The sequence below is a fragment of the Pseudophryne corroboree genome, chromosome 2 (genome assembly GCF_028390025.1).
Source record: "Pseudophryne corroboree isolate aPseCor3 chromosome 2, aPseCor3.hap2, whole genome shotgun sequence".
Classification (NCBI taxonomy): Eukaryota; Metazoa; Chordata; class Amphibia; order Anura; family Myobatrachidae; genus Pseudophryne; species Pseudophryne corroboree.
In genome coordinates, this window is record NC_086445.1 from 395,149,531 (window position 1) to 395,174,530 (window position 25,000).

The window sequence follows — 25,000 nt, forward strand, 5'->3', positions numbered from 1 at the left end:
CAAGGCATGCTGGTATGTGTAGTTCAACAACAGCTGGAGGGCTGAAGGTTCCCCATCCCTGATCTATTGACTGTCTAACTAGACACTATCATCCGGATACCGTCCCACCCACAGTGCTCCTCGGTGACTCTGGAAGGATAACCTTGATGATTTTACCAGTATGACACAATTACACATCTCGATCCAACCGTTTATTCTCTCCTTTGTAGAACGACTTGGATATAAGGAATTCCTTGAAAAAATGGTGTTAGTGTAGTCACAATAAGAAATGTGGAGCGTCAGCTGAAGCTTACAATGTGCATGGCAGGTACACTTAGAGTAATACAAGCATGGGGAGCTTGGTTGTGGGGGTGGGCTCCTGGGTAGAATCTTCACAAAATTCACATTAAGTTCTAAAGATGGAGGGAGATTCACTTTTAGTAACAGTACCAAATTAGGCTTAAAATAGATTTTTCTGGAAATTCCGCATAGAACATGAAAATGCCCAGACCATCCGAGGCCTTTATAGTCATTCTCAAGGCACTCGCTCAGTTTTGCTCATGGTCAATACTAATTAACTAAAAAGATATACAAATTATTTTGTTGATTAAAAATGGATAATCCCTTTATTCATATTGCAACATGAGAAGTTAATACACACGCAGAAGTCCAGGAAAGATAAACAAATACATTCGGGTATAGTCTTTATGAAGTGACTCGTGCCCTACTGTACATTTAAACTAATACAGAACCAGGGATGTAGATTTGTCCAATGTCTCATTATAAAAGGGAGATGTAAATTGTGTATCTCTGTTCATGAAGATAGCTTGAACAGGATTCTGTGTGCGTTTGGAATTCAGAGATGTTCAATATCTGATTACACAGCAGCCATGCTCATGTGCCTTGAATATAGGAAATAAAATAGAATAACTGACAAGATGGTTAGGGAAGACTTTGGATTGTCTATTTAAAAGAATTACTTAATATGCAATGTAATATTCTTAATTTAAGTGCACTTTCACAAGCTTCTTTTTTTTTTTCTTCGGGTACAACAAATGCTCAAAGATTTTCTGACAACCCACCATCTACCACAGAAAGTTTGGCTGAAAATGCACACGTCAGTAAATGCACATTGAGGAAAAAAATAAAAATTAAAATTAAAAACAGCGCTAAATTCTACCCCCCATTTTCACAGACCCATATATAAGATTTACTAATGAAACACAATATACCTTACAAGACGTGAAGACAACAAATTGTGATTTTTTTTTTTTTACTTTAATTTGTAGATTCTTTGTGCTGTGGCTAAAGTAAAAGTTCGCAAGGCTGTAGAATAACATTCCAAACACTCCCCTCCATCTTTATTGACTACATTATTATTTTTTGTCACAGAAACTGCTTGGGGCTAGAACAGCAGTAATTGCATCACACGTTTTCCATGAATTCAAGTTTTATAAAGCAAACTGTAAAAACAAAAAGAAATAAAAGAACGGGGAGAGAAAATACAGTTCCTGATTGGAGGAGATGCAGGGACATAACAGAAGCATTTACCTGAAAGTTAGTCTGCTAAAAAGTAGCATATTTTATGAGAGCATAAAGACTCAAGCAGGATCAACTTCAAGCAGTATTAAACACAAGCAAAGTGATTAAACCCTTAAAATAAATATTCAGGAAAACCTCTCTGTACATACATGTGAAAGATTGTATAACACTTTCACGCTAAGAAAAAAACAAAACAAAAAAGACTTTGTTCAGATAAGCAGCAGAAATCTGCTGTTCCAGCCCATTGTCCTGGAGGAGAAGGGAGGCACACGTACAGTTGACAACATGTAGGTGACTATCTTATGGCCTTTGTGTTCAGGGACATCCATTCCATGGATCGCCGATTAACCCTTTTGTTTAGCTTTCTTTGCCTTTTCATTTTAAAGCATGCCAAATCCCTTGGCATATGTGATAGCCTTTAATAATCTCTCTTTCAGTTTCTCTTTGCTTGAGTACTCCGGAAGTAAAAGGACATTAAAGCATGTATGAGATGTAGGTAACCTGCGGAATAGACAGGGGAGGTAACTATAACACAGTGACTTCTCTTACACTAGTCATGTCATAAGAAAGCATCACATTTAGTGGTAAAACAGCTATGAGAAGGCATTACATCATTTGTAGGAGTTTTCCTGACTCCAACGCTCTAGTTATACAGCTGTTGTTTAAACTGCTTGCGCGACAAAGACAAATAAAACTTTCCATATTAACTGCACATAAAGAGAGACAGACTTAAAAATCCAGGTTTATTGCACATGAACGTCCAACCACCTGGGATTTTAGTCCATGGAAACAGCTCGGACAGAATCCTTTTCAGGTACCCCAGCAGGGATTTTATGTCAAGGAACCAGGTGAGCTGCAGTGGATATAGGTAACTCGGTTCCTCCAACCCAGGAGCCACTTACAGAATAGGGAGCAAGATGATGTCATCTCCAAGTGCCAGCACTGCACCTATGTGCAGTGTGAATGGCGCTGACCAGGGAATAACCTGGGTCATTGCTGTGTGAAAGGGGTTTTCTTGGGTCTGACCTGGTTTGGAACAGTGTTCGCAAATCCAAATCCTGGGTTAGACCTGGGACTTTAGTGGAAAAGAGGCGTTTATGATTACATAGGTATTCACCCCCACAATGGCATTTCTAAATGATCCTCTAGAAGGCATTGTTCTAGAGTGTTTCTGTGACACACAGCTATGGCTATGTTATTATTGCATGTGTGGCCATCTGTAGACAAATATCTTTTCCACCACTAAAGGGTGTGGCATGCAAGTTAAACAGTCATTATGTCGACAACATATGGTCGACAGTCAAAAGTCCAACAGGGTCAAAAGTCAGACACAAATTTTATTTTTGGTGTGTTATTTTGTGTTTTTAAACATTTTTTTCAAACATTTGTTGTAATTCGGCCACTTGCCAAATTACAACATGTTAGCCCAGCAGACCGGATGCCGGCTGTCACTATACAGACAGTGCCATCCCGTTTGCCGAAATGCCAGCAGCGAGTGCGCTCGACACAGGTTCTATTCCCACTCAGTTGGTGACGTGAGCGGGTGTCAGGATTCCGAGTGTCTGTAATGTGCCGGCTACAGGAATTCCGGCATCCGTCTCCTGAACGCCAGGATCCCGACAGCCAGTATACCGACAGCATCTCTTCTAAACATGTCTAAATTAAATTAAAAAAAAAAAAAAACTGTAATAAATAATGATTAACAAATGTAATTATGCAAACATGCTTTGCATATTTACTAGATAAACACAAATATGATGCATAATGTCCCTAGATTATTTCTGGGAACTCTTTACATGTACAGATGAAGTCACACTAGTCATGGCTCCGCCTGTGCCTGGGCGCAACAGCCCAGGCACACCTATCGACGAGAGCGTCTCCGGCCGGACGGAGACGCTCTGAATGGGAGCGTCTCTATGCACTCCCAGCATGACTAGGCGGACGGATCGCCTAGTCACGCCTGCGATGGAGCCGCCTCAGATGAGTGCGGCTCCATCTGTATGTTCAGGTGGCTTACCTGTCTGTGTCGGGGCCATTTTTGGCTATAATCATCTTTAGTTTACCAAGTCCACCAACAGGTGCTCTGTCTGTGCCTGTTGTAAACTGTAAGAACAATCTTTTCTGTTCATCGGTAAATGCATTTACTATATCCCAGAATTCTCTGAAACAGCAAAAAAGGCAAATATTAGCAGATTTACTTCATTTCATGTTCAATGTCAAAATATAAAACATATGTAAAATCAACTGCAATAGTTTATGTTCTAATTGTGACAGCCAATATCTGCACATATACCAAAGTGACTTTTCATCTAATTGGTGTGTAAACGCAGTCACACAGGAGAATATCCAATTGGGTTTGAGGTTTTGGGTGCCCAATTTTGGATTGCCATGGGCATGCGTGCTCCCGATACCCATGGTATCCAATAAAAAAAATTGGTTGCAGGATTTTTGCAGCCACAATCACGCAGGGTGAGAAAAAGTTTGATAGTTACCTGTGTGTTTCGGCCAGTCCGATGGTCTCCGCGGCTCCCGGTCATCTCCCCTCCATCTTTCCACTGCGAAGCAGGATGCCGAGAAGGGAGGTGACGGGGCTGCTGAGAGACACACACACAAGCGGTCACGTGGGTCTCTCACACACCGATGCTGCGGAAGATCACAGGGAACAGACCTGTAATTATCATATCGCCCTTACAAAAGTGTGTGTTGGCCTCAGACATGTTTTTCTCTTAATCAAAAAATGGGCTCAGTACAGGAGTGAGAAAGCCTTCATCAGCGAAGAGGTTAAGTTAATACATTTGCAACAGTTAATACCAGTGAACTCTGCAGCCTAAGTTCTGAAAGTGGACAGAGCTTCTGAACTTTGTCCTATAATTGTCCGATGTTCTTCTCTATACACTAGAACAGGCATTCCCAACCACGGTCCTCAAGGCACACCAACAGTGCAGGTTTTAGTGGTATCCAGGTTGCAGCACAGATGGTTAAATCAAAATAACAGCTACTAATTAAGTCACCTGTGCTGAAGCCTGGATATCACTAAAACCTGCACTGTTGGTGTGCCTTGAGGACTGTAGTTGGGAATGCCTGCACTAGAGTCTTATGCAATCTAGCATTCTCCAGAGAAATTCTCAGGTAAGCGCAGCATGAGCAAGTGCAATAGGAGGTAGTAAGTAAAATGCTGTATGTAATGTGAAAATATGAAAGCTGTAGGGAGGTAAGGAAGACAAACTGTACTTTAGCAGAGGTATTATGCATGGGGTAGGTGAGTGAGCACTGCTAATTGCACACAGTGGGCCTGATCAGAGATGGATGCATTAGGCAGGGGTAAATATCTCCATATAGCCTCTGGGGCTATATGTGAGGTATTTTTAGCCTTTTTAAAGGTTTTCATTTGCCTCCCAGGGCGCCCCCCCCCAGCGCCCTGCACCCTCAGTGACTGCCGTGTGAAGTGTGCTGAGAGGAAAATGGCGCACAGCTGCAGTGCTGTGCGCTACCTTAAGAAGACTGCAGGAGTCTTCAGCCGCCGATTCTGGACCTCTTCTTGCTTCAGCATCTGTGAGGGGGCCGGCGGCGTGGCTCCGGTGACCATCCAGGCTGTACCTGTGATCGTCCCTCTGGAGCTTCATGTCCAGTAGCCAAGAAGCCAATCCATCCTGCACGCAGGTGAGTTCACTTCTTCTCCCCTCTGTCCCTCGTTGCAGTGATCCTGTTGCCAGCAGGAATCACTGTAAAATAAAAAACCTAAGCTAAACTCTCTAAGCAGCTCTTTATGAGAGCCACCTAGAATTGCACCCTTCTCGGCCGGGCACAAAAATCTAACTGGAGTCTGGAGGAGGGTCATAGGGGGAGGAGCCAGTACACACCACCTGACCTGTAAAAGCTTTACTTTTGTGCCCTGTCTCCTGCGGAGCCGCTATTCCCCATGGTCCTTTCAGGAACCCCAGCATCCACTTAGGACGATAGAGAAATGGTAATATCGCAGGAGTGTAAATTGACACCTACTGCTGGCTTCTCTGATCTGTTTCTGTGTCCGATGCCACAGCATCGCGTGAACATCGGCCACCTGACTGAGGTTACACAGGATGGCCAGTGTTTTCACGCTGCCTGGGCCAAAGAAGCTGACTTTGGCACGCCTAAAAAACGTATCCAACGCAACCCTATTTTCTGAAACACTGGTCATGCCCGTCCCTTCCCCCACCCCCAATTAATCATGCTGTGGCTTAGAAGGCACTGCTTCCATGGTCGCAGAGAACTGCACATAGGCAGAACTACAGCCATCAGAGAGGAGTCAAGCCATTGAGTTTGCAAACATCTTTGAATTAGGCTCGGTGTTTGCACAAATTACCTTAAAATAGATTAAACTGTAATGGTAATAGTATACTTTAACAAAAAACACTAATAAAAATTAAAGCTTACCTATGAACTGTACATGCACCACCGGGTTATTAACAGACAAAATCATCTCAAAATAGTTTATATATAAACCAAAGCATAAACACTTAGAAAATAGGATTTTGGTTACCTACCGGTAAATCCTTTTCTCGTAGTCCGTAGAGGATGCTGGGGTCCACATTAGTACCATGGGGTATAGGCGGGTGCACCAGGAGCCACTGGCACGTTAAGAGTTTGAGTGTGTGGGCTGGCTCCTCCCTCTATGCCCCTCCTACCAGACTCAGTCTAGAAACTGTGCTCGAGGAGACGACATCTTCGAGAGAAGGATTTAACACAGATAGTGGCGAGATTCATACCAGCTAACACATACAAGTCACATCAACTTGAAAAACTCTGAAACATACTTACCAAGTAACAATGCAGTACATAACTAAACAAAGTTGTACTGAACCAGATAACTGTCGCAGGAAAACGAAGCGCTGGGCGGGAGCCGAGCATCCTCTAAGGCAGGCATTCCCAACCACGGTCCTCAAGGCACACTAACAGTGCAGGTTTTAGTGATATCCAGGCTTCAGCACAGGTGACTTAATTAGTAGCTCAGTTATTTTGATTTAACCATCTGTGCTGCAGCCTGGATATCACTAAAACCTGCACTGTTGGTGTGCCTTTAGGACCGTGGTTGGGAATGCCTGCTCTAAGGACTACGAGAAAAGGATTTACCAGTAGGTAACCAAAATCCTATTTTCTCTTACCTCCTAGAGGATGCTGGGGTCCACATTAGTACCATGGGGATGTACTAAAGCTCCCAGAACGGGAGGGAGAGCGCGGAGGCTCCTGCAGAACCGACTGAATTTCAGCTCATCAGAGGCCAAAGTATCAAACTTGTAAAACTTTTGCAAACGTGTTCGACCGAGACCAAGTTGCAGCTCGGCAAAGTTGCACTGCAGAGATACCCCGGGCAGCCGTCCAGGAAGACCCCACCTTACGAGTAGAGTGTGCCTTAACAGATCTTGGACACGGCATGCTGGAAAGTGAACCGAATACAGCGAGAAATAGTCTGCTTAGAAGCAGGACACCCAATTTTCTTGGGATCATATAGGACAAACAGAGTCCAACTTTCTGTGACGAGAAGTTCTCTTCACATATATCTTCAGAGCACTTACAACATCGAAGGACTTTGATGTGATTGAGGAGTCAGTAGCCACTGGCACCACAATAGGTTGGTTGATATGAAATGCCGACACAATCTTCGGAAGAAACTTCTGACGAGTCCGGAGCTCAGCTTTATCTTCGTGGAAGATCAAGTAAGGGCTTTTACAGGATAAGGCCCCCAATTCGGACACGCGACTAGCAGAAGCTAAGGCCAACAACGTGACCGCCTTCCATGTAAGAAATTTGACCTCAACCTCCTGTAGAGGCTCAAACCAATCTGACTGGAGGAACTGCAGCACCACGTTAAGGTCCCAAGGCGCCGTAGGCGGTACAAAGGCAGGTTGGATGTGCAGAACTCCCTTCAAAAAAGTCTGAACCTCAGGAAGAGCAGCAAATTGTTTCTGGAAGAAGATGGAGAGGGCCGAAAACTGGACCTTCACAGATCCCAACCTCAGGCCCATATCCACACCTGCCTGCAGGAAGAGGAGAAAACGTCCGAGTTGAAACTCCACCGTACGTTAACTTCTTGGATTCACACCAAGAAACATATTTCTTCCAAATACGATGGTAATGTTTAGACGTTACCCCTTTCCTAGCCTGTATCAGGGTAGGAATGACCTTCTTCGGAATGCCCTTCCAAGCAAGAATCAGGCGCTCAACTTCCATGCCGTCAAACGTAGCCACTGTAAATCTTGATAGGCGAACGGCCCCTGCTGCAGCAGGTTCTCCCGAAGAGGAAGAAGCCTCGGTTCTTCTTGCAGTAGATTCAGAAGGTCCGCGTACCAAGCCCTTCTTGGCCAGTCTGGAGCAATGAGGATTTCTCGAACCGTTGTTCTCCTTATGAGCTTTAGTATTCTTGGAATGAGTGGGAGTGGTAGAAACACGTACATTAACTGGAACACCCACGGAGACACCAGGGCGTCCACTGCCACTGCTTATGGGTCCCTCGACCTGGAACAATAACGCCGAAGCTTCTTGTTGAGACGAGAGGCCATCATGTCTATCTGGGGTAATCGCCAAAGGTCTGTTCTTTCCTTGAATACCTCCGGAAGGAGACCCCACTCCCCTGGATGGAGATCGTGTCTGCTGAGGAAGTCTGCTTCCCAGTTGTCTACTCCCGTAATGAAGAAGGCTGACAGCGCCAACGCATGTTTTTCTTGTCACCTCCGACATTGCCGCTCTGCTCTTCGTTCCACCCTGTCTGTTTATGTAAGCCACGGTTACGTTGTCCGACTGCACTTGAATGGCCCGATTTCTTAGAAAGAAGAGAGGCCATTCTTAGAAGAGGGGCCGCCTGAAGAAGACCGTTGTAGACGACTCTTAGTTCCAGGATGTTGATGGGCAGGCCGGCTTCCAGACTTGACCACCATCCCTGGAAAGTTACTCCTTGAGTGACTGCTCCCCAGCCCTGAAGGCTCACATCCGTGGTTAGAAGGACCCAATCCTGAATCCCGAACCTGTGGCCCTCCAGAAGGGGAGGTAATTGTAACCACCAGAGGAGCGAAATTCTGGCCTTCGGCGACAGACAAATTCTCTGGTGCATGTGGAGATGAGATCCCGACCACTTGTCCAGAAGATCCAGTTGGAAGGTCCGAGCGTGGAACCTCCCATACTGGAGAGCCTTGTAAGAGGCCACCATCTTTCCCAACAGGCGAATGCATTGATGAACAGACCCCCGGGCTGGCTTCAGGTCATCCCGGACCATAGTCTGTATTACCCACATCTTTTCCTGCAGAAGAAACACCTTCTGCACTTCCATGTCCAGGATCATTCCCAGAAAGGACAACCTCTGGGTTGGTTCCAAATGTGACTTTGGAAGGTTCAGAATCCAACCATGACTCTTGAGGAGGCGTGTTGTGAGAACAATGGAATGCAGCAGCTTCTTCTTGGATGATGCCTTTATCAGCAGATCGTCCAGAAATGGAATGATGTTCACCCCTTGTTTGTGGAGGAGAACCATCATCTCTGCCATCACCTTGGTAAACACCCTCGGTGCTGTGGAGAGGCCGAATGGCAGGGCCTGGAACAGGAAATGAAAGTCCAGCAATCCGAAACGGAGATAAGCCTGATGCGGCAGCCATATCGGAATGTGGAGGTACGCATCCTTGATAGCCAGGGATACCAGGAATTCCCCTTCTTACAGACAGGATATCACCTCCCTGAGAGACTCCATCATGAACTTGAACTCCTTTAGAAAGGGGTTCCACGATTTTAGGTTCAGAATGGGCCTGACCGAACCATCCGGTTTCGGTACCACAAAAAGGTTTGAATAGTAACCTGTGGTCTGCGCAGGAGGGGGAACTGGCACAATGACCTGTGCCTCAACCAGGTTTTGGACAGCTTCTTGTAATACAGTGTTGTCTGCCAACAGAGCTGGCAGGCCTGATTTGAAAAACGATGAGGAGGGAGACTTTGAAATTCCAGCCTGTATCCCTGGGATACAATATCTATCACCCAGGGATCCAGGCCGGAAGATACCCAGACGTGACTGAATTGCCTGACTTTTGCCCACCTCCAGGCCGTGCGGTCCACCGTCATGCGGAGGACTTTGGTGTACCTGAAGCAGGCTTTTGTTCCTGAGAACCTGCAGCGGCAGGATTCTTGGACTTAACTCGACCTCTCCTAAAGAAGGTATTGGACGGTCTGGCCTTTCTAGGCTTGTTAGGCTGAAAGGACTGTGTTGCAGATGGAGAAGGATTTCTTCGGAGCAGGTGATGCTGAGCGAAGAAATGGAGACTTACTGGATGTAGCCGTGGATATCCACGCGTCTAGAGCTTCCCCAAAGAGAGCCTGACCTGTATAGTGTAGGGACTCTATACTTTTTCTGGATTCCGCGTCGGCCGACCACTGGCGCAGCCACAGTCCCCGACGAGCTGAAACAGACATGGAAGATATTCCCGCAGCCATGGAACCCAGGTCTTTCATGGATTGTACCATAAAACCTGCTGAATCATGTATGTTGCGTAAAAATAATGCAACATCATCCTTATCCATCATATCCAAATCCTCAAGTAAGGTAGCCAACCACTTTACTATAGCCTTTGCAATCCATGCACTAGCAATAGTGGGACGTAATATGGCCCCTGAAGCAGTGTACATTGATTTAAGTGTGTTATCAATCAGCCGGTTCCTTTAAAGCGGTAGATCCTGGAACAGGTAAAACCACCTTCTTTGAGAGTCTGGACACAGATGCATCAACAATCGGCGGGTTTTCCCATTTTTTTCTATCCTCCTCAGGGAAAGGAAACGCCACCTGTATGTACCCGTTTAGGGATCTGAAAATTTTTTTTCTCAGGGTTTTCCCATGCTTTCTCAAATATAGCATTCAATTCCTTTGACGCAGGGAAGGTTAGCAAGGCTTTTTTATTTTCAGTGAAAAAGGCCTCCTCAACCTTGTCAGGTGTGGTATCATTAATATTCAACACATTCCTGATAGCCTCTACCATCAATTGCACCCCTTTTGCAAGAGATGCGGACCCCCGCGACACATCCCCATCACCGTCTGTGGTGTCAGTATTGGTATCCGTGTCGTCTTGTGTGACATGCACAAGTGCACGCTTATGGGGGTATATAGCGGAGCATCCTGAGGTACCAGAAACCGGCCATACTGCCATAGAGTTCTGTAATACCTGGGTTGCAGATTCATTACTTGCAACCCTGTCAGAAATCTGAGAAATCCACGATTTGATAGAGGAAAACCACTCGGGCTCCCTTGCTGGTATCTCTGCTAAACCAGTGCTACCCTGATTACATGGAATGGGATAATCCTGGGAGGACAAATCCTCTGCAGCATATGACAGTGTCCCTGGACCTAGCTAAAGGAGACCACCAAACACCCTATACACACACACACACACACACACACACACACACACACACAGGTGAGGGCAGACAGTCTCCCTCCCCCCCCCCCCCCCCCCCCCCCCCAAGAATGGCAAGAGAGACAGGGATTGGAGCCAACCCCCACAGAGCACTTTTACCAAAGGGAGACCCCTTATCAGCGCTGACTGTGCACCTTAATAGGACACACAGTCGTATTACAGCCTCCCCCCCTTCTACAAACCCCTGGTACCGTTTACAGATAGCTGGAGTTGCTGTGGAGGGACCCGATTCTCCTTCTCAGCGCTGTGCAGGCAGGAAAATGGCGCTGAAACGCTGCTGGGTTCACTCTGAGGAGAAGCTCCTCCCCCTTAACGGCACTGTCTTCCCGCTCTTCATGGATTATACTGGCCTGAGGAATTAGTGCTGGCTGAGATCCAAGGACCCCAACAGGCATCTGGACCAGTGTAGGGGGTAAGAGCTGGCCCAGGGCACCCCTCACAGCGCCGCACCACGTACCGCTGAGCCTTCCCAGGAGTGAGTTAATACTGCGCTCCCTCCCTGCTGCCTTCACACCGGCCCCCCACTTGCTAGGGGGGTCGGTGTCTCACTCGCCACTTCCTCAGCTCTGTAAGGGGGTGGCGGGCATGCTGCTGGGGCGAGCGATCCCCTCTGGCGAGGAGCGATCCGACCCCTCTGGTGCTCAGTTTCCAGTCAGCGGAGACAGTGGCTCAGACCCCGCAGGGTGGACACTGCTCCACCCCTTAGTCCCTCGCTGCAGGGAGGCTGTTGCCAGCAGCCTCCCTGTAAAATAAAAATCTCTAACAAACTTCTCACTAGGAAAACTCTGGAGAGCTCCCCTAGCTGTGACCGGCTCCTCCGGGCACATTTTCTGAACCAAGTCTGGTAAGAGGGACATAGAAGGAGGAACCAGCCCACACACTCAAACTCTTATAGTGCCAATGGCTCCTGGTGGACCCGTCTATACCCCATTATACTAATGTGCACCCCAGCATCCTCTAGGACATAAGAGAAAATGGCCAATTTCGTTCTTTTAGCCCAATGGTGAGTGTCTGGCTATCCTATTGTAGCCCGATTTTTTCCGGGCGATAACACATGGGATCCGGGATAAGTACCCAATCCCATGGTTTATCGTGGCTATGAAGGGCTGCTTATTGCGGATTATGCTTCGAATGATCCCCGATAAGTGGAAGCATCGAGAATAGGATATCGCAGAGAAGATCCATTAGCAGCGGTAAATTACAGCTAATTGGATATACCAACAGTCTATAAGCATTATAAAGGTTGAGTATCCCAAATCTGGAATGCTCGGGATCAGGAGCATTTTGGATATGTCTTTTTTTCCGGATAACAGATTACCTGTTATCCAGATGGTTCCCGGGGTCCGGAGCGTGGGCAGGGGGGTCCCTGGGCGCCGCGGCAGGTCCGGCCACTCCCCCACCTGTCTATGATTGGCTGTCGGCTTCAGTGACGTCATGACGCCATCCGCGTCACGTCGTCACTACAGGGCCAAAATATTCTGGTTTTCTGAATATTTTGGGTATCTGGATAACGGATACCTGACCTGTATTGCACTGGGAATAAAAAGATACCTATATAGTTCCCAAACTGTTTCATTTCAAAATGTTTTTTTAAATGTAAAAGGCTCAACACAGTAATAAACACACTTCAAATCAGTTAACAGAGCCAAATGCATTAAAAGAATGTGCACTCTTTTATACTAAGAAAGCCACAATTATTGCCCCTGAATAAAGAGGCCCACTACTCACCTAATAATGTGAGACTCTCTGGTGTAGCCTCCATCATACTCCGTTGTTTCCTTAAGAGCTTGAAAATCTAAGTTCTGTGGAAAAAATATTCCATGAAAGCGTGTAAAATCCCTACCTCATGAATATAATATATCATAACATTTTCTGCATGAAGTGATGGAATAGAAAGAAGTCGCTTACCCTGCTTCCACAAATGAGCAGCTCGATTTCCTCAGACCTAAACAGATACTTGAGTGGGGACTCATTTGTGACCATGTGAAATCCCCTCCTGAAGGCCTTAAATTGTTTTTCCACAGATTTATTTAAAATGTAATCTGCATAGAGACTGACAAACTCCTAAATCAAACAATGAAAGAAATGACACTGAAGAGACAGTTCCACAAAGAAAAAGACATGCATAACTGGTAATATTACAACGTCTTCCCCACTTCTGCAGGATCAGAGGACTAACTTACAGTGATGAGTTTATGACCTCTACTTCTATGGTACATGTGCATATGTCACCCTTTCCAAGACCAATATTATTTCCGTAATTAAAAAGGCACACAAACACCATATTGTTTTAACTTTTTAGTACCCAGTACAGAGGAAACTAATGCTGTTGTAAAGGGAGAGGACTAGAACTCATGAATAATACTGATCACAATGCTTTAGCAGATATATCCTTTAGTATTTCACACAACAGTAACTACTAGTTTACTAGATCTGCTTTCCCATTTGAATTAAACTGTGGTTCCGGATATTCATCCTATAGAACTTTACATGTGAAAGCTTGTTCTGGCTGCTAGACTCTCCACCTATTCAGTCCCTAGTTGCCTGAAGCGTGTTCTCATGTTAAGGCTGTAGTGAAACTACAAAATAAAACGGTTCCGGTATGAATGGTCGACCCTGTTATGGTTGAGTGTCATTAGGTTGACCACTATTGGTCGACATTGACCTGGTCGACATGGACACATGAAAAGGTCGACATGGATTTTTGAACTGTTTTTGCTGTCATTTTTTCAGTAACATGACCAGGAACCCCAATTAGTGTACTGCGTCCCCTTGCACGGCTCGCGGGCCGCGAGCAAGGTGCCTCGCTGCGCTCGGCACAGGTTACCGTTCCCAATCGTAGTCCACGTGGATGGTAAAGTATGACAATTCTAAATATTTTTTTTTTAAGAAGCCATGTCAACCTTTTCATGTCGACCTGTCATACGTTGACCATGTGACCATGTTAATGTCGACTAACAGTGGTCGACCTAATGACTGTCGACCATAACATGGTCGACCATCCAAACGGATACCAAATAAAACACCCAAGTCTGAAAAGGGCAGAGGTGATGGGAATTAAGCTCAAAACCTACACAGTGGTGCTGAACATTTTGACTGCAATGGGCCCTTTATATCCCTGACCAAGTCTCCGACCCAGGATATTGCCGGGGCAACACAGTACCTGGCCTGCTATGAAAGTATCAATCTGGGTTGTGTGTTCCAGGATGAACCTGTGGCCAACCCAGGTAGTCATGAGTGTGAAAGCACAGTCCGGGTCATGCTGAAAATATTCAGAGAGCTGGATCTCCGGCACTTGGAGATGTCATTTTCCAAGCTCCAGCAAAGGGACAATCTGGCAATAACCAGAGTTGTCTCACCTATTTAAGCAAAGTTGCTGTGAGCTTTAGACCAGATAGCAAACTTGAAGTTTAACTCTGATGTGATCGCTATTTTCATGATAATTATTTTGAGCAATAGAGTAGGACCTGCAGTATAGTGGGGTCTCTTGCCGGGGCTGCAGGCTTAAATGCATTGATCAAAGGCATGTTGCTTGAGAAAGTATTAGATTACAACACAAAACAATGGCTCTCATACAGAGTAATACCAGCAAGATGGTTACTTACCACCTTTCGTTATTTATATAGTTATCTCTTACTAAAAGAAATGCTAGAAAAGCGCACTAGCGTGCCATTAGATGATCTTGAGGTGAATTTCTCAGGAAGTCTATTGAAATGGTCTTTCAGGAAGTAAATTACCTTTCTGTTCTCATTTGTAATGGGGATTTTATCTCCATTCTCCTTTAAATCATGCATTAAGGGATTCCCGAAGAGATCAGTTTGAGATATTTGAAATGTAATCATCATGTCATCTTCAACGCTGCCTTCATATTTCAACAGGTCTTTTAAACTTTGGTACAGGACCTGTAAGAAAATTTTAAACATTTAAAGTTCAGGTGTTTGGGGAGAAAAAACCCAGCAGCCCATGTCCTAAACTGATGTATTGTGTCAGGCACAATCTCACCACTCATTTATCCTAATGAAAGATAGCTGCATAATAGACAGAACTGTGCTGTTCCCTTAATGTAAAAGGTAAATCCAAACTGGTTCTGCAATCTGTTGGAAGTTTATATACTCTTATATAAACTCACAGTGGTAAGAAAAGTCAAACTTCAAACAGAATCACAGAAAATAAGAATTTACTTACCGATAATAAGAATTTACTTACCGATAATTCTATTTCTCGTAGTCCGTAGTGGATGCTGGGGACTCCGTAAGGACCATGGGGAATAGCGGCTCCGCAGGAGACTGGGCACAAAAGTAAAGCTTTAGAACTACCTGTTGTGCACTGGCTCCTCCCCCTATGACCCTCCTCCAAGCCTCAGTTAGGATACTGTGCCCGGACGAGCGTACACAATAAGGAAGGATTTTGAATCCCGGGTAAGACTCATACCAGCCACACCAATCACACTGTACAACTCGTGATCTAAACCCAGTTAACAGCATGATAACAGAGGAGCCTCTAGAAAAGATGGCTCACTACAGCAATAACCCGATTTTTTGGTAACAATAACTATGTACCAGTATTGCAGACAATCCGCACTTGGGATGGGCGCCCAGCATCCACTACGGACTACGAGAAATAGAATTATCGGTAAGTAAATTCTTATTTTCTCTAACGTCCTAAGTGGATGCTGGGGACTCCGTAAGGACCATGAGGATTATACCAAAGCTCCCAAACGGGCGGGAGAGTGCGGAGGACTCTGCAGCACCAAATGAGAGAACTCCAGGTCCTCCTCAGCCAGGGTATCAATTTTGTCGAATTTTACAAACGTATTTGCTCCTGACCAAGTAGCTGCTCGGCAAAGTTGTAAAGCCGAGACCCCTCGGGCAGCCGCCCAAGATGAGCCCATCTTCCTTGTGGAGTGGGCATGTACAGATTTTTGGCTGTGGCAGGCCTGCCACAGAATGTGCAAGCTGAATTGTACTACAAATCCAACGAGCAATAGTCTGCTTAGAAGCAGGAGCACCCAGCTTGTTGGGTGCATACAGGATAAACAGCGAGTCAGATTTTCTGACTCCAGCCGTCCTGGAAACATATATTTTCAGGGCCCTGACAACGTCTAGCAACTTGGAGTCCTCCAAGTCCCTAGTAGCCGCAGGCACCACAATAGGTTGGTTCAGGTGAAACGCTGAAACCACCTTAGGGAGAAACTGAGGACGAGTCCTCAATTCCGCCCTGTCCGAATGGAAAATCAGATAAGGGCTTTTACAGGATAAAGCCGCCAATTCTGACACGCGCCTGGCCCAGGCCAGGGCCAACAGCATGACCACTTTCCATGTGAGATATTTTAACTCCACAGATTTAAGTGGTTCAAACCAATGTGACTTTTGGAACCCAAAAACTACATTGAGATCCCAAGGTGCCCCTGGAGGCACAAAAGGAGGCTGTATATGCAGTACCCCTTTTACAACGTCTGAACTTCAGGGACTGAAGCTAGTTCTTTTTGGAAGAAAATTGACAGGGCCGAAATTTGAACCTTAATGGACCCCAATTTCAGGCCCATAGACACTCCTGTTTGCAGGAAATGTAGGAATCGACCCAGTTGAATTTCCTCCGTCGGGCCTTACTGGCCTCGCACCACGCAACATATTTTCGCCAAATGCGGTGATAATGTTTTGCGGTTACATCCTTCCTGGCTTTGATCAGGATAGGGATGACTTCATCCGGAATGCCTTTTTTCCTTCAGGATCCGGCGTTCAACCGCCATGCCGTCAAACGCAGCCGCGGTAAGTCTTGGAACAGACAGGGTCCTTGCTGGAGCAGGTCCCTTCTTAGAGGTAGAGGCCACGGATCCTCCGTGAGCATCTCTTGAAGTTCCGGTTACCAAGTACTTCTTGGCCAATCCGGAGCCACGAATATAGTGCTTACTCCTCTCCATCTTATCAATCTCAGTACCTTGGGTATGAGAGGCAGATGAGGGAACACATACACTGACTGGTACACCCACGGTGTTACCAGAGCGTCTACAGCTATTGCCTGAGGGTCCCTTGACCTGGCGCAATACCTGTCGAGTTTTTCCCAACGGTTTATAATCATGTGGAAGACTTCTGGGTGAAGTCCCCACTCTCCCGGGTGGAGGTCGTGTCTGCTGAGGAAGTCTGCTTCCCAGTTGTCCACTCCCGGAATTGCTGACAGTGCTATCACATGATTTTCCGCCCAGCGAAGAATCCTTGCAGCTTCTGCCATTGCCCTCCTGCTTCTTGTGCCACCCTGTCTGTTTACGTGGGTGACTGCCGTGATGTTGTCCGACTGGATCAACACCGGCTGACCTTGAAGCAGAGGTCTTGCTAAGCTTAGAGCATTGTAAATGGCCCTTAGCTTCAGGATATTTATGTGAAGTGATGTCTCCAGGCTTGACCATAAGCCCTGGAAATTCCTTCCCTGTGTGACTGCTCCCCAGCCTCGCAGGCTGGCATCCGTGGTCACCAGGACCCAGTCCTGAATGCCGAATCTGCGGCCCTCTAGAAGATGAGCACTCTGCAACCAACACAGGAGGGACACCCTTGTTCTTGGTGACAGGGTTATCCGCCGATGCATCTGAAGATGCGACCCGGACCATTTGTCCAGCAGGTCCCACTGGAAAGTTCTTGCGTGGAATCTGCCGAATGGGATTGCTTCGTAGGAAGCCACCATTTTACCCAGAACCCTTGTGCATTGATGCACTGAGACTTGGCTCGGTTTTAGGAGGTTCCTGACTAGCTCGGATAACTCCCTGGCTTTCTCCTCCGGGAGAAACACCTTTTTCTGGACTGTGTCCAGGATCATCCCTAGGAAACGAAGACGAGTCGTCGGAACCAGCTGCGATTTTGGAATATTGAGAATCCAATCGTGCTGCCGCAACACTACCTGAGATAGTGCTACACCGACCTCCAACTGTTCCCTGGATCTTACCCTTATCAGGGAATCGTCCAAGTAAGGGATAACTAAAATTCCCTTCCTTCGAAGGAATATCATCATTTCGGCCATTACCTTGGTAAAGACCCGGGGTGCCGTGGACCATCCATACGGCAGCGTCTGAACTGATAGTGACAGTTCTGTACCATAAACCTGAGGTACCCTTGGTGAGAAGGGTAAATTTTGACATGAAGGTAAGCATCCTTGATGTCCCGAGACATCATGTAGTCCCCTTCTTCCAGGTTCGCAATCACTGCTCTGAGTGACTCAATCTTGAATTTGAACCTCTGTATGTAAGTGTTCAAAGATTTTAGATTTAGAATCGGTCTCACCGAGCCGTCCGGCTTCGGTACCACAACAGTGTGGAATAATACCCCGTTCCCTGTTGCAGGAGGGGTACCTTGATTATCACCTGCTGGGAATACAGCTTGTGAATGGCTTCCAAAACGGTCTCCCTGTCAGAAGGAGACATCGGTAAAGCCGACTTTAGGAAACGGCGAGGGGGAGACGTCTCGAATTCCAATTTGTACCCCTGAGATATCACCTGAAGGATCCAGGGGTCTACTTGCGAGTGAGCCCACTGCGCGCTGAAATTCATTGAGACGGGCCCCCCACCGTGCCTGATTCTGCTTGTAAAGCCCCAGCGTCATACTGAGGGCTTGGCAGAGGCGGGAGAGGGTTTCTGTTCCTGGGAACTGGCTGATTTCTGCAGCCTTTTTCCTCTCCCTCTGTCACGGGGCAGAAATGAGGAACCTTTTGCCCGCTTGTCCACGAAAAGACTGCGCCTGATAATACGGCGTCTTCTCATGTTGAGAGGCGACCTGGGGTACAAACGTGGATTTCCCAGCTGTTGCCGTGGCCACCAGGTCTGAAAGACCGACCCCAAATAACTCCTCCCCTTAATAAGGCAATACTTCCAAATGCCGTATGAAATCCGCATCACCTGACCACTGTCGTGTCCATAACCCTCTACTGGTAGAAATGGACAACGCACTTAGACTTGATGCCAGTCGGCAAATATTCCGCTGTGCATCACGCATATATAGAAATGCATCTTTTAAATGCTCTATAGGCAAAAATATACTGTCCCTATCTAGGGTATCAATATTTTCAGTCAGGGAATCCGACCACGCCAACCCAGCACTGCACATCCAGGCTGAGGCGATTGCTGGTCGCAGTATAACACCAGTATGTGTGTAAATACATTTTAGGATACCCTCCTGCTTTCTATCAGCAGGATCCTTAAGGGCGGCCATCTCAGGAGAGGGTAGAGCCCTTACAAGCGTGTGAGCGCTTTATCCACCCTAGGGGGTGTTTCCCAACGCACCCTAACCTCTGGCGGGAAAGGATATAATGCCAATAACATTTTAGAAATTATCAGTTGTTATCGGGGGAAACCCACGCATCATCACACACCTCATTTAATTTCTCAGATTCAGGAAAACTACAGGTAGTTTTTCCTCACCGAACATAATACCCCTTTTTGGTGGTACTCGTATTATCAGAAATGTGTAAAACATTTTTCATTGCCTCCATCATGTAACGTGTGGCCCTACTGGAAGTCACATTTGTCTCTTCACCGTCGACACTGGAGTCAGTATCCGTGTCGGCGTCTATATCTGCCATCTGAGGTAACGGGCGCTTTAGAGCCCCTGACAGCCTATGAGACGTCTGGACAGGCACAAGCTGAGTAGCCGGCTGTCTCATGTCAACCACTGTCTTTTATACAGAGCTGACACTGTCACGTAATTCCTTCCAACAGTTCATCCACTCAGGTGTCGACCCCCTAGGGGGTGACATCACTATTACAGGCAATCTGCTCCGTCTCCACATCATTTTTCTCCTCATACATGTCGACACAAACGTACCGACATACAGCACACACACAGGGAATGCTCTGATAGTGGACAGGACCCCACTAGCCCTTTGGGGAGACAGAGGGAGAGTTTGCCAGCACACACCAGAGCGCTATATATATATATATATATACAGGGATAACCTTATATAAGTGTTTTTCCCCTTATAGCTGCTGTATCTTTTATACTGCGCGTAATTAGTGCCCCCCCTCTCTTTTTTAACCCTTTCTGTAGTGTAGTGACTGCAGGGGAGAGCCAGGGAGCTTCCCTCCAACGGAGCTGTGAGGGAAAATGGCGCCAGTGTGCTGATGAGATAGGCTCCGCCCCCTTCTCGGCGGCCTTATCTCCCGTTTTTCTATGTATTCTGGCAGGGGTTAAATGCATCCATATAGCCCAGGAGCTATATGTGATGCATTTTTTGCCATCCAAGGTGTTTTTATTGCGTCTCAGGGCGCCCCCCCCAGCGCCCTGCACCCTCAGTGACCGGAGTGTGAAGTGTGCTGAGAGCAATGGCGCACAGCTGCAGTGCTGTGCGCTACCTTGTTGAAGACAGGACGTCTTCTGCCGCCGATTTTCCGGACCTCTTCTGTCTTCTGGCTCTGTAAGGGGGCCGGCGGCGCGGCTCTGGGACCCATCCATGGCTGGGCCTGTGATCGTCCCTCTGGAGCTAATGTCCAGTAGCCTAAGAAGCCCAATCCACTCTGCACGCAGGTGAGTTCGCTTCTTCTCCCCTTAGTCCCTCGATGCAGTGAGCCTGTTGCCAGCAGGTCTCACTGAAAATAAAAAACCTAAAACTAAACTTTTTCACTAAGCAGCTCAGGAGAGCCACCTAGTGTGCACCCTTCTCGTTCGGGCACAGAAATCTAACTGAGGCTTGGAGGAGGGTCATAGGGGGAGGAGCCAGTGCACACCAGGTAGTTCTAAAGCTTTACTTTTGTGCCCAGTCTCCTGCGGAGCCGCTATTCCCCATGGTCCTTACGGAGTCCCCAGCATCCACTTAGGACGTTAGAGAAAATTCTATTTTCCGTAGTGGATGCTGGGGACTCCGTAAGGACCATGGGGAATAGCGGCTCCGCAGGAGACTGGGCACAAAAGTAAAGCTTTAGAACTACCTGGTGTGCACTGGCTCCTCCCCCTATGACCCTCCTCCAAGCCTCAGTTAGGATACTGTGCCCGGACGAGCGTACACAATAAGGAAGGATTTTGAATCCCGGGTAAGACTCATACCAGCCACACCAATCACACCATATAACTCGTGATCTAAACCCAGTTAACAGCATGATAACAGAGGAGCCTCTAGAAAAGATGGCTCACTACAGCAATAACCCGATTTTTTGGTAACAATAACTATGTACCAGTATTGCAGACAATCCGCACTTGGGATGGGCGCCCAGCATCCACTACAGACTACGAGAAATAGAATTATCGGCAAGTAAATTCTTATTTTCTCTGACGTCCTAGTGGATGCTGGGGACTCCGTAAGGACCATGGGGATTATACCAAAGCTCCCAAACGGGCGGGAGAGTGCGGAGGACTCTGCAGCACCAAATGAGAGAACTCCAGGTCCTCCTCAGCCAGGGTATCAAATTTGTAGAATTTTACAAACGTATTTGCTCCTGACCAAGTAGCTGCTCGGCAAAGTTGTAAAGCCGAGACCCCTCGGGCAGCCGCCCAAGATAAGCCCACCTTCCTTGTGGAATGGGCTTTTACAGATTTTTGGCTGTGGCAGGCCTGCCACAGAATGTGCAAGCTGAATTGTACTACAAATCCAACGAGCAATAGTCTGCTTAGAAGCAGGAGCACCCAGCTTGTTGGGTGCATACAGAATAAACAACGAGTCAGATTTTCTGACTCCAGCCGTCCTGGAAACCTATATTTCCAGGGCACTGACAACGTCTAGCAACTTGGAGTCCTCCAAGTCCCTAGTAGCCGCAGGCACCACAATAGGTTGATTCAGGTGAAACGCTGAAAACCACCTTAGGGAGAAACTGAGGACAAGTCCTCAATTCCGCCCTGTCCGAATGGAAAATCAGATGAGGGCTTTTACAGGATAAAGCCGCCAATTCTGACACGCACCTGGCCCAGGCCAGGGCCAACAGCATGACCACTTTCCATGTGAGATATTTTAACTCCACATATTTAAGTGGTTCAAACCAATGTGACTTTTGGAACCCAAAAACTACATTTAGATCCCAAGGTGCCACTGGAGGCACAAAAGGAGGCTGTATATACAGTACCCCTTTCACAAACGTCTGAACTTCAGGGACTGAAGCTAGTTCTTTTTGGAAGAAAATGGACAGGGCCGAAATTTGAACCTTAATGGACCCCCATTTCAGGCCCATAGACACTCCTGTTTGCAGGAAATGTAGGAATCGACTTAGTTGAAAATTCCTCCGTCGGGGCCTTACTGGCATCGCACCACGCAACATATTTTCGCCAAATGCGGTGATAATGTTTTGCGGTTATATCTTTCCTGGCTTTGATCAGGATAGGAATGACTTCATCCGGAATGCCTTTCTCCTTCAGGATCCGGCATTCAACCGCCATGCCGTCAAACGCAGCCGCGGTAAGTCTTGGAACAGACAGGGTCCTTGCTGGAGCAGGTCCCTTCTTAGAGGTAGAGGCCACGGATCCTCCGTGAGCATCTCTTGAAGTTCCGGTTACCAAGTCCTTCTTGGCCAATCCGGAGCCACGAATATAGTGCTTACTCCTCTCCATCTTATAATTCTCAGTACCTTGGGTATGAGAGGCAGAGGAGGGAACACATACACTGACTGGTACACTCACTGTGTTACCAGAGCGTCTACAGCTATTGCCTGAGGGTCCCTTGACCTGGCGCAATACTTGTCGAGTTTTATAAACATGTGGAAGACTTCTGGGTGAAGTCCCCACTCTCCCGGGTGGGGGTCGTGTGTGCTGAGGAAGTCTGCTTCCCAGTTGTCCACTCCCGGAATGAATACTGCTGACAGTGCTATCACATGATTTTCCGCCCAGCGAAGAATCCTTGCAGCTTCTGCCTTGCCCTCCTGCTTCTTGTGTCACCCTGTCTGTTTACGTGGGTGACTGCCGTGATGTTGTCCGAATGGATCAACTCCGGGTGACCTTGAAGCAGAGGTCTTGCTAAGCTTAGAGCATTGTAAATGTCCCTTAGCTTCAGGATATTTTTGTGAAGTGATGTCTCCAGGCTTGACCATAAGCCCTGGATATTCCTTCCCTGTGTGACTGCTCCCCAGCCTCGCAGGCTGGCATCCGTGGTCACCAGGACCCAGTCCTGAATGCCGAATCTGCGGCCCTCTAGAAGATGAGCACTCTGCAACCACCACAGGAGGGACACCCTTGTCCTTGGTGACAGGGTTATCCGCTGATGCATCTGAAGATGCGACCCGGACCATTTGTCCAGCAGGTCCCACTGGAAAGTTCTTGCGTGGAATCTGCCGAATGGGATTGCTTCGTAGGAAGCGACCATTTTTCCCAGAACCCTTTCATTGATGTACTGAGACTTGGCTCGGTTATAGGAGGTTCCCGACTAGCTCGGATAACTCCCTGACTTTCTCCTCCGGGAGAAACACCTTTTTCTGGACTGTGTCCAGGATCATCCCTAGGAACAGAAGACGAGTCGTCGGAATCAGCTGCGATTTTGGAATATTGAGAATCCAATCGTGCTGCCGCAACACTACCTGAGATAGTGCTACACCGACCTCCAACTGTTCCCTGGATCTTACCCTTATCAGGGAATCGTCCAAGTAAGGGATAACTAAAATTCCCTTCCTTCGAAAGAGTATCATCATTTCGGCCATTACCTTGGTAAAGACCCGGGGTGCCGTGGACCATCCATACGGCAGCGTCTGAACTGATAGTGACAGTTCTGTACCACAAACCTGAGGTACCCTTGGTGAGAAGGGTAAATTGGGACATGTAGGTAAGCATCCTTGATGTCCCGAGACATCATGTAGTCCCCTTCTTCCAGGTTCGCAATCACTGCTCTGAGTGACTCAATCTTGAATTTGAACCTCCGTATGTAAGTGTTCAAGATTTTAGATTTAGAATCGGTCTCACCGAGCCGTCCGGCTTCGGTACCACAACAGTGTGGAATAATACCCCGTTCCCTGTTGCAGGAGGGGTACCTTGATCATCACCTGCTGGGAATACAGCTTGTGAATGGCTTCCAAAACTGCCTCCCTGTCAGAAGGAGACATCGGTAAAGCCGACTTTAGGAAACGGCGAGGGGGAGACGTCTCGAATTCCAATTTGTACCCCTGAGATATCACCTGAAGGATCCAGGGGTCTAATTGCGAGTGAGCCCACTGCGCGCTGAAATTCATTGAGACGGGCCCCCACCGTGCCTGATTCTGCTTGTAAAGCCCCAGCGTCATACTGAGGGCTTGGCAGAGGCGGGAGAGGGCTTCTGTTCCTGGGAACTGGCTGATTTCTGCAGCCTTTTTCCTCTCCCTCTGTCACGGGGCAGAAATGAGGAACCTTTTGCCCGCTTGCCCACGAAAGGACTGCGCCTGATAATACGGCGTCTTCTTATGTTGAGAGGCGACCTGGGGTACAAACGTGGATTTCCCAGCTGTTGCCGTGGCCACCAGGTCTGAATGACCGACCCCAAATAACTCCTCCCCTTAATAAGGCAATACTTCCAAATGCCGTTTGGAATCCGCATCACCTGACCACTGTCGTGTCCATAACCCTCTACTGGCAGAAATGGACAACGCACTTAGACTTGATGCCAGTCGGCAAATATTCCGCTGTGCATCACGCATATATAGAAATGCATCTTTTAAATGCTCTATAGGCAATAATATACTGTCCCTATCTAGGGTATCAATATTTTCAGTCAGGGAATCCGACCACGCCAACCCAGCACTGCACATCCAGGCTGAGGCGATTGCTGGTCGCAGTAGAACACCAGTATGTGTGTAAATACATTTTAGGATACCCTCCTGTTTTCTATCAGCAGGATCCTTAAGGGCGGCCATCTCAGGAGAGGGTAGAGCCCTTGTTCTTACAAGCGTGTGAGCGCTTTATCCACCCTAGGGGGTGTTTCCCAACGCACCCTAACCTCTGGCGGGAAAGGATATAATGCCAATAACATTTTAGAAATTATCAGTTATCGGGGGAAACCCACGCATCATCACACACCTCATTTAATTTCTCAGATTCAGGAAAACTACAGGTAGTTTTTCCTCACCGAACATAATACCCCTTTTTGGTGGTACTCGTATTATCAGAAGTGTAAAACATTTTTCATTGCCTCAATCATGT

General features: G+C 47.2%; 1 protein-coding gene across 7 annotated transcripts in view; it reads right to left on the minus strand.

Annotated features, from left to right (window-relative positions):
- Nucleotides 1-1,222: 1,222 nt before the first annotated feature.
- UBE3A (ubiquitin protein ligase E3A) overlaps nucleotides 1,223-25,000 on the minus strand; it is a 114,348-nt gene continuing 90,570 nt past the window's right edge. For all 7 annotated transcript variants that reach the window (XM_063953334.1, XM_063953331.1, XM_063953337.1 and 4 more), the window contains 5 exons: nucleotides 14,681-14,845; nucleotides 12,852-13,007; nucleotides 12,672-12,745; nucleotides 3,539-3,682; nucleotides 1,223-2,022 (listed from right to left, as the gene is read on the minus strand). In XM_063953334.1, the coding sequence (XP_063809404.1) occupies nucleotides 1,902-2,022; nucleotides 3,539-3,682; nucleotides 12,672-12,745; nucleotides 12,852-13,007; nucleotides 14,681-14,845 (660 nt within the window). In that variant the 3' untranslated portion in view covers nucleotides 1,223-1,901. The remainder of the gene's footprint in view (nucleotides 2,023-3,538; nucleotides 3,683-12,671; nucleotides 12,746-12,851; nucleotides 13,008-14,680; nucleotides 14,846-25,000) is intronic.